The sequence below is a fragment of the Gallinula chloropus genome (assembly GCF_964237585.1).
Source record: "Gallinula chloropus genome assembly, chromosome: Z".
Taxonomy (NCBI): Eukaryota; Metazoa; Chordata; class Aves; order Gruiformes; family Rallidae; genus Gallinula; species Gallinula chloropus.
Window position 1 is genome coordinate 67,292,551 of NC_140089.1, and position 10,890 is coordinate 67,303,440.

Here is a 10,890-nt window from a genome sequence, read left to right on the forward strand (position 1 = left end):
GGATTGACAGACACTTCGCATTACTAAGTTCCTTCAGACCTCTCAGTTTATGACATCGCTTTGTGAACCAAAAAGCCAGTAACTGTAACAAAAAAAAGGTGCCATATGGACAGCATACACTATGTTAGGAATCGTGAAAGGGATGATAAATCCCGAGTCATTATTATTAGAAAAAAAAAAGCATTAACAACATTAGGTCAATAGTAACAACAGAAATTGATTTTTTTATTTTTAACACAATTTATTTTCAGCTTTCAGTAGGCTCTTCCATACAAGATGGAAGCCTAGAGTTCTTTTGCATTGTTTTGAAAAGAAAACTGGACATACAAAAAATTGTTTCTGCTTATTCAGAAGTGTTGTAAAAATTCTTGTAGCTGTGCAACTATTTCTGTATCCACGGTTTCCATAAGTGCCTGAAAACCTTGCTCTCCCAATAACTCCTGCTGTGCCTTTAGCTTCTCATAGATGAACTGTTGCAATGACACAGTGTGGACAGGATCCTTCAGTGCAAGCTGTGGAAAATATGTGAGAGACAAACATGTAACAATGCACTAAATACTCTGCTCAAGAAAGAAGTCTTCTGCTTTGCTTTGTGCTTAATTGACAAAGTATAGGAAAAACTCCTGAAAACCAAAGATCAAGGTAATTCCTCTTAGAAGCAAGTATCAGTTTAAAACTATTTGAAGTGGTCTCAAATCACAGACCCACCCTCCTGTAAGCCCTCACCCTTCTAAAAGATAAAACAATTTCAAAGATGCTTTGCAAATTACTGCCAAATGGGCTTCCTGTAACTCCTGAAAAACATGCACTTTAGATATGGTCAGTTATGTTTTATTGGTAAGGAGACAAAGCACTGAACACATTACATGTTACAGCTAAAATAAACCATCCGTGTGCATGAAGAACAGGCACGCTTCAGTGGCGGTACCGATACAGCCTCACCAGTCCAGCTGGATTACAGGGTTTTCTCTTTGGTGGGAAGGGACAAAGTATTTGTCACTGTTTTCCACACATTAACTGCTCTTAACAGAATCAAAGAGAGGGAAATGAAGGGGCTACATTGTTGGTAGACCTATTCTTATTTTCTCTATGAGAATACAGGTACAGGCAGGCTAAGTTCGTGGATAGTTATGCAGCATTATTCCCTCAGTCTACCAGGCTGGACGAAAGGGGATGGGAGGCAGGGACACCTGGAGCTTGCAGCACCATAAAGAAGTAGGATACTGAAATAAGTGGACCATTACTGCAGACCTGTGATCAGTTCACCTGTGGTATCAAAACCAAAAAACCTACTATTATTTATGCTGGAAGGTAAAGAAACAAAATATAATGCTGGATCTCAAAGCCCACTGACATAGGAGACTTCTGAATTAATAATACCCTGCTACACGGCTATTTCCAAAGTAAGGAATGTTAAACTTGCACAACTGCTCTTTGACATATCAAAACAAGAGAAATACCTGAATTTTAATATGGAGTGGAAGACTTTTATCAATATTCTACCTAAACCAGACAGAAATACTGATTGAAACAGCCATATAAGGCAAAAAAGAGTGAAACATACAAACTCCCTAATAACCAAAAAAGATAGGTTTGTCTCATTTCTCATTTCTTATGACCAAATCCAGTGAAAAAGTAGGTTGCTTTTTATCCCCTTCCATCAGTGCTTGCAATTTCTTATTACAGCCACCTCACTTTCCATATTGAAAGTCTCAATCATTCCCTCAGTATTCCTAATACTGGCTTTTTAGCTTTCAGTCCTTCATTGGTTTTATACTATCCAGCTATTTTACATTTCAAAGGTCAGATACGATCTTTTTATTACTTATTCCTAACAGTACACTCTTTTGAACAGGGGAGTAATTGCAACAGTAGTTTTGTATTCTGTAATAATTCCTCTCAGAAAGTGTAATATGGTCTTTAGAACATAAACAGACTTTTCTAATAATTTTCTAAAACACTGGTACTCTAATCAAGATTCCACAAGGTTACTGATACCCTCTGAACAGGAGTGCTGCATTGTTTGAATCCTTCCTTATTTGCAAAGTTAGCTGGAACTTCAAGTCTGAACTATTACTAGCATCTTTTCTAATAACAATCAGAGAGATGCTCTCCAGAATATCTCTGAAGAGGTGCTTACTCTCCAGCACCTGCCTCATGCCAGGTGAGATAGGTTCCCAAATAATCCTCAGGATCACCTCTTCCTTCCAACCCCTATCATTCTGTGACTCCGTGTGATACTGTCAGGTGAAAGGCTCCTAATCGCAAAAGCTTAACAAATTTCAGTGGGATTCACATTAGATCTGATTTTTACATTAATTGTAGAAGGAGAAATTATACTCCAACAAATGAACTAAAAAGACTACTTTTAGTAAACCACAATATCACATCAAATGTGATCATCTGGCTTATTACACTAGCTCATTTATTTATTAATTAAATTATAAAAATATAAAATCACAATTCATCTAGTTTCCTCCAATGCTAGGGTAAAATAAAAACTTACCATGCATTCTATACTTGCACATAAGCATTATGTAAAACATGGATAATTCAAGTTTAAGTACCAGAGATTTTAATCAGAAAATACTTCATTTCTCCTCTCCACCGTTTCAAGGCGAGCTGGTAAAGCTCAACTCCCTTTTTGAACAACGATACTGGGGTTCTTAAAAACATCCATTAAAGGCACATAAGTCAGCTGAAGTCTATACATATGTGCAGTACAAGGTCATGAATCACTTTCCAGCTGTTTACACTTTCCGTGACGTATCTGCAGTGACACTAGCTGCCTCTGGAAACATCAGCTGCATAAAATCATCAGAAACCTACAAAGCACCATTCTAGATAAAAGTCTCTTTAGTAATCAGGAACTATGTATAATAACAAAAAAAAAAGAGAGGTCTGAGTGACAGGATAAAGGGATAGATGGAAGAAAAAGATCTAGACCCTGTGCCAACATCGAGGAGCGATTCTGAGCCGTACCAGCTTACCTTTTTTTCTCGTATAAACGGCCTTTAGAGTCGCAAAAGTGTTACAATTATTTTGAAAAACAGAATCCATTTATCTTTTCATGAGGTTTAAGCTCAATGCCCTGATACAAGATGCTGATTCAGCAGTGGAATATATAAAAGGGTAGAAACCTCCTGCAGAAATGAAGTGGGACATGGGACTAGACACTTTTAAGTCAACAGCAGATTTACTTTAGGTTGTTCTTGATTTTCCTCTTCTCATTTTAGGTATTTGTTCACTGCTTTCTTTCCTGCATGTCACACTAGAGTATTTTTTTGGATACGCGCAGGTCAGTTAAACCATATGTATGACAGGGCTACATGTATCTATGTACTCAATCACTCAGTTTGGAATTTGGCATACTCACTGCCAAACAGCTCACACACTAATTTATTCCAAGTCATTCATACAGTGCATTCTTCTGTTTGCGGAACAAATTTTCCTGAACTCTTCCAAAACCAAGTTAAACTATGAAACATTCACAGGTCAGGTGGAACAAAAATAGCACAGTTGCATGGTACCTAATCCAGATACCTTCATTTAGATCAGTGCTTCTTATTAAGAGTTTGTTACATTAGAAAAGGGTTTTATGCAAGAACACAGATCAACAACTGTTCAGGTAAAACAAATTACCTATTACAGAAGAAATTTCGCCTGCCTTGAGATGTCAGTAAGATTTAACTCCCAGAGTATTTCAGTAACCCTTTTTTACGGTGACTTAGTATTATAGTGTCCAGATTTTGTGAACAGATGATGTTTATTTTGGTAAGATTTTCCAAGACTCAGACAGAAAGCAGAAGCATAAGTGTTGTGGCTGCAAAGTTTGTCATCAAAGCATTTTCCTTTTTTGCATCAAGAGATGAAATTTTCAAGAAGAATAGACGAACCAAATCCAAAGACAAAGAATTTTGTCTGACACAAGTGAATCATATAATCAGTTTTATGACTGAATAACAGATCTAAAACTTACAATTTTTTTCCTTTTGTCTTGCTCTGTGGGAGGCTCCTCGTCTTCTGTAACTTTGGGCTCTTCAAGATGAGACATTAACATGCAACTAAGAATGGGAACAAGAATAGTTGGAACATACATTATCATTAAAAATTATTTAAAAGCATATTTAAAAACACAGGCCAGATATAAGGGAGTTTGATGAAAGTCAGGAAATTTCCGTTATAAAGTCATTCTTTTTTTTAATTTGAGAACAGTGCATCTAAGGAAGCCTGAATGCATGTTCTGTGTCACCTACACCCATGTAAAAGTCTCCATAAATTTCCTTATTTTAGCTCAATGTCAATGTCAAGGGTTAGGTAAAGTACAGCTGCAAGTCCTACAAGACTTCAAGCTTAAAATACGGAATGAGTTAGGACAAAGTTTTATTAATTTCTCCATGAGGACTCTTTTTTTCAACAACTGCTGGCAAAGCAACACGTTTAGAAGTAGAAGGGACTCTGTAATATTGTCTCTGATGGTAAATAGAACACAGTGCCACAGCACATTCCCAGACTTTGGAGTTATGTCTTCCTCACTGAGAGTTTGGTAAAAAAACCCCAAAGACTTGTTTAATAAGCAGTTCTTGGGCATAGTTCAGATTCAGCATGAGTGTGGACAGTGCACGCTTGTGTGTGTGTACCATCTAGTTTAAGCAGAAGAAAACTCTGGTACATTGCATGCAAGGCTGTTCTATGCTGGCTGGCTTCAATGCCAGCAAACATCCCCATAAGCAACTAATTTACGTCAGATACAGTCTGTTCCATCACCAGGTTAATTATCTGAAAGTCAGAACACGTTTGGTTCTCAGCATCTAGGAAATACTGTTACTAGAATATAGTGTCTTGGGGGAAATTTTGCGATGCACCTCTTAAGTGCCTTACAACTCTCCATCATTCTAAAACTAAACAATCATTACAAAAAAACCCCAGCATTAAGATCTCTGTTCTAAATAATCCTTATTATTCACTGTGGTTTTCTAGCTTTCACAGGATGCTACCGGTAACCTGGGAGTGAGGAGGAGGTGAATGAGTGTGGTGCAGTGCGCTTGCAGCATGCCTGACACCACCTTCCTGCCACAAACCTTGCTCCCAGCCCTGGAAACTTCTCTTCTGAGGTATGCCCTGTAGCAGCAGCTGTGTAAAGAGGAGCGAGAGTTCTCTTTGTATGGCAGTTCCTTCAAGTTCTCTGGGCTGGGAAGTGTTGTACACTAAGTATACCCAGTCACACCGAGGCATTTAGGAAAAGATCTTGGTTGAACTCCAGATACCACACTCAAATAAAGTCTGTGCTACCACCCTACCAACATAAAAGCTTGCTGGGTTATAATTTTAGATATAATAGTCAAGTGAGGAAAAAGAAACTCTAAGCATACGAACGTATGCATCAGGTAGCAAACAGTTTGATAAACAAAGTAAAATCACACTGGCTATAAGCTCTCCCTCCACTGCAATTATTTTTTAAGACCCAAAGTCTTGTATCTTACCAAAACATTCACACTCATGAAAACAGAACTCTTACAAGCATGTCCTAACTGCCTACAGACTTTTTTCCAATCAAAACACTACACGTAAAATAGTACTACTAATGTAAAACCCACAAAATATATTTTCCACTTACTCTTTGTAAGTTCCTGATTCAGGATCTTCGGTCATAACATCATGCAGTCCTTCCACTGAAACATTGATGATACCACAAAATTTATCTTGGATAACACTGGAAAAAACAAAATTTATCTTAGATAACATTGGAAAAGAACAGGAAAGTGACTTAGCTAAAGAAACTAAACAGGAAATCTGCTCAGTAACTGCAGAGCACATTTATTAAGCAGTATTTTCATTACCTACTACTTAGCAGAGCACGCCATCAAGCAACTAATTCAAGGTATATTTTTTTTGTTTCACAAAGGCTTAAAATATGGACATTCTTAAATAGGAAAGCCTTATGTGCCACCGCTGAAATCCTACAAACGATTATAAAGGGAATGAAAAAATACATTAGCACAGGACTCAGGAACTGAGTGGGAAGGGCATGTTCCTGCCATCAGGGAGGTCAGAATACTGGCTTCTGTTCCCAATATACTTACGCATTATTCAACATAAAATCTACAAAAGGCAGCTTGCAAGGATGGTTAAGCTCCCCTCTTCTCAATACAGTCTCACTGCTTCGTGCTCCTGGGCAGCTGAGTGGCTCCCCAGAGGGTGAAAAATACCTGCACCAATTTCCACAGGAAGGCCACCTCCCTGGCTAGCCACAGAAAGGTGGGGTAGGATTTCTCTCCTTAGACACAGGCACCTCCTACCAATTAAAACACTAGCCCCTGCCTTGAGTATTGATGCATCTGCAGGGTAAGGGCATCTCCCCACGATGGGTTAAGAAGGTGCCTTGAGTAAGCTCCCAGTTAATGGAAAGCAATTGTGACTGCTCTATCTGCTGAATTTCCTGCTACTGTGAGTCTAATGGCAGAAATGTGCTATTCTGGGACTTTGGTGCATGGACTCCTATGTTGTGAATTACAATACCATGAGGATACACTGCAAGTGAAAGGATGTTCGTCTCAGGAAGGCTGCAAAAAGTTCCAGCTACCAGTAGCGAAGAAACAGAAATGGCCCAACTGGAGACAGAAAACTACAACTCTCTGCAACTGCCATTGACTGAAGCATTTTATTTGGAATTGCAGGCTTAATTTTCCCCAAAAGATGCTGCTGCTACCGTAGCAGGTAGAAGCAGACATGTTCTGCATCTCTTTTAGCATAATGAATACTAAGCTCACATACTGTAATTTGATCATTTATGCCTTCAAGTAAGCAAATCTATTTCATAATACTTGTTCACATCCTCCTCTTCCTTGGGATGAAAAGTGAAGAACTGGACAAACTGTAGCACCTTGTAGCTTAGTTATTGCATTTGAAAAAAATCTGTCAGGCACACAGTGATACTTGACCTATATGATAACCATACTTTACATAGCAATGGATGTTTTGGACAAAATTCTTATCAAGCTAGAATACTAAGCATCTAAGAATATTTCATTTAAATTTGTTTTTATGAGTTTATGAACCAAGCCACGATCATTTTGTTTTCAAAGATAGTTTTTGTTCCTTTTTTTTTATTCAACTACTATCAAACAGTAGGATTTGAGCTGCATTTTGCATAATGAAATGTGTAACTCCAAAATTCCACAAAATTAAAACTGACATGATTTTCATTCAGTCTGGCTTATTCTTATCATCACTGTCAAGTATATACTTAAAAGACTTCTTCCCTTGCCAAAAGTTTCCCCATCTCGTTCAGAACAACAAAATATTACATTTTGCAAGGCAACCTGCAGGGTCCTGTAGACAGCAAGCAAACAGCCCACCAAACACACGGCACCTGAGAAAGGCAGCCCTGCCTGCTCCACAGTCTGCAGCACGAGCCCGTGGAGACAGAGCAGGTTTCTTCCCTAGAGTCAGAGGCTCCTGCCCAGTGCACCTCCCATCGAAGCTCTTTTGCTTCGTACTTCTTTTGAAACAGGCCTCTAGGCATTAATGTGGTTAATATTTCCCAACATGAGAAAGGAAACAGCTGTCCTCAGATTCACGTCAGGAGGACAAGGGTCAGTCAGCCGAGAACAAACGCAGGCACTCTGCACCCTGGAGAAGTAAATTATGCCCTGGACGTATGTGGTCTTTAATTAATAATACAGGTTGCTCTCCATTACCTGGCAGTCTTATTTCTTCCTTCCAAGCTACGTGAAGAATCCCCAACAGCCACAGAAATTTTACATTGTGAGGGAAGAGAAAGGTGTTTGGTGCAATGAAGGCACAGCCCTTTCATCAGCTGCAGGGCTAATTAGGGTCAACCTATTCACAGAGGTTACTTTAATTAACCAACACATAAATAAATACTGTAGCCATACTGCTTGTTAGCTTTATAGGTTTTTTCCCTGGCTTGCAGACTGACAGGAAGTGCAAACAGAGAGGCCCCTTTCAGTAACTTTTGTTTCCAAGTGTCTGTGACGTTTCCAGAAAAAACTGAGGGTAGTGCTTGAAGACCCAGAATACTGTTCCTGATAGTTAGCTCCAAAGCACAGCAAGAAATTATTCATTTTACTTGAAGAGGGTAGTTTTATTTCCAGCATATGATATATATAAACATATGACATATATATATGATATATATGAGCATATGACATATATGGTATATAGAATGATATTTTACTTCTTCAGTGAAACACAGAATTCATTGTAATTTTTTTTAAGAAAACCAAACAAAACACTGTAGAAGACCTTTCAAAATGGGGCAACCGTTGCCTCCAGCTTTCTAGAAAGATAATACCTTCGCTTTTCTCTCCCTTCTTTTTCCCTTTGAATGGGACATGACCTTTAGTCCTACCAAAGTCTCACTGACATGTTTACCAAGTATGGAGTCATTCAACAATGCCATAACTTTTAGAACATAAACACACATTTAGGGCAGATTTTACTTGAATAATCTCAAACCTTTTATTTCAAAGTTTACGTAATTTGTCAGATTTAAGAATAAAGCATTGTAAAGGAAAAAAGATGTGCCATTTGTTATTATTATTTGGGTTTTTTTTTCATTCTGACTGTCATTTCTAATCATCAGATTTTTTTTAATCCTGAGATTTTACACAAAAATTCAGAATTTGGATTTCAATTACATAGATAGCCGCTGCAAATTAAGCTTTGTCATCATCTTAAAACATTTATCATAGTAAACTTTTAGGGATACTAAAATAAAATAGTCTCCCTATCTGCTTTTGGAAAAAAATAGAAGATTTTTTCTCTGCTTTTCTACATTCACCAGGATGAAGCAGTAAACAGCAATAGAGGGAAAAGCTTAATTTCCTATCTTTACCAGCATATGCTAGATTTGAGAAAGATTAATTCTTTATTCTTATCGCATTAGCCAAGGAACAAAGGTGGAATGGGATAAACAGATTACTGTGCCCATACTGCAAGCTATGTAAATGAATATTTACATAATAATATTAACACATATACCCACCTTAGTTAGGAGCTGCACGGTGCTATGGAGCTCATGAAACAGTTGTGTAGCTGCCAAGACATTTCCAGGGGAGTCCTATGGCTGACCATAAACTGCTGTTTTACCTCCTGAAGGCAGACTCCACTAAGTCTTCCAATGTATTCTCTAATGATTTCAATAACTAGACATATGAACCACACTCACATGTGACAGGATCTGTTTCCTAGTGTGAACATTTAAATACATCTCCTGGGTTCAGCTAGGACAGCGTTAATTTTTGCCAGAAGTTTGGAGGGGACACAGCCAGGACAGCTGACCCACACTAACCAAAGGAGTATTCTATACCATGACCTCATGCTCTGTAAAAAAAGGTGGGTAGTAGGGGAGGGGTGGATGTGTAGCTCAGGGTCAGTCTGACTTTCTGACAGCTCGGAGGCACACAGTCCCAGCTGTGAGGTTCGGTGAGAAACCACACCATGCATCACCATTTCATACATTCTGCTGCAAGTCTTGCTGCTGCTATTTCTCACTCCCTGTGCTCTCCCAAACTGTCCTTGCCCTGACCCACGAGGTCTCCCCTTTGGCAACTCTCTACCCTGTCTCGCAAAGGGGGGTGGGAGAGCAGTGGGGTGTGAGCAAGCAGCACATGCTGCTCAGCTGTCCGCTGGGGATAAGCCACTACAACACAAAAGCTACTAACTGCAAAAGAAAGGCACTTCCCCACAAATGCACAGCGAATCCATGAATCCCTTGTTAGTCTAACCCACAATGCTGGACTCCACTCCAAGGGATGGTTTCCAACTGCCCCAACTCTTTGCTCGCATAAAAACAGCTCTGACAGCACCAGTTCCCACTCATCCTCCATCACTACAGATGGTGAGGCTCATCCCTGGCAAAAACAACTCCTACAGCACCTCGTCAGTGGAAAGGAGGCACTTGCAGAGGGAACCTCTTCCATGCTTCAGTAGAGAGCAGCTGTGGAAGTCAGAGCCTAAAACAACAGCTGTACCCGGTCTGATTTCTCTGAGACCAGAGTTTGTTCAGCCTCAACCTTTGTGCACACCCAAAGCTCCTCTCTAACAAAGGCACAGCAGCATTTTTGGCAATGGCAACTTAACTAGCTCCCACAGAGTTTCAAGCCCATTATTTTGAAATGGTGGTGTCTATAGGAAATTGAAAGATTATGCATACAGCAGAACTGACCACTGTAATCAGTAACTGTGCAGCTGATAGTAAATGAAAATAAATTTAACACTAATCACTAGGAATTACGTAGGAGAAACAGGAAAAAAAGCCATAACTGAGACACCTAAAAAAATTACGCATTAGTCAGTGTTTTCCCTCCTTAAAAACAATTTACCCCATTACATTTAACATCTGAGCTACCAGCAGAAAGTTATAAAGACGTTTTGTTTAAGCTTCTGTCCATATAGATTATTTACCATAAAAGTTTATTATCTATTATATAGTAAATTGCAGTAAAATACAGTACTACAGTATTATAATTGACATTTCATTACATTGAAGAGACATGTAACAAACAGGCACACTTGCACATTCATACCCACATAGTGCAGTCAAGGTCTATCTACTTACTGGGAGGAGCTGATGTGTGTCATTCCTGGAAATGAACTGGAGACAAACAGGATGACAGGGAGCAGCAGAACACAGACAGTCACGCAAATTACACCAGCAGAAAGCAGACAGGGTAGAAGAACCACCATGAGGACAGTTCTTGTTCATTAAGAGAACGTCCTTGTCTGCAGGCTGGATCCTAGAACTGCCAGAGTGGTTCCACAGAATGTTTATCAAAACGGTGAAAGATGCTATACATATACATAAAAATACATAAAATAGCCAAGATTCTTCCCCACAACTGGAACTGACCCCACAGAGGACAG

At 39.1% G+C, this 10,890-nt stretch overlaps 1 protein-coding gene across 1 annotated transcript in view; it reads right to left on the reverse strand.

The window, feature by feature from the left end:
- Positions 1-203: 203 nt before the first annotated feature.
- The window catches only part of IPO11 (importin 11), a gene marked incomplete at its 5' end in the record, with an annotated part of 82,038 nt that continues 71,351 nt past the window's right edge, over positions 204-10,890 (reverse strand). Inside the window, 3 exons of the mRNA XM_084278664.1 lie at positions 204-512; positions 3,980-4,064; positions 5,618-5,713. Of these exons, the coding sequence (XP_084134790.1) occupies positions 348-512; positions 3,980-4,064; positions 5,618-5,713 (346 nt within the window). The 3' untranslated portion in view covers positions 204-347. The remainder of the gene's footprint in view (positions 513-3,979; positions 4,065-5,617; positions 5,714-10,890) is intronic.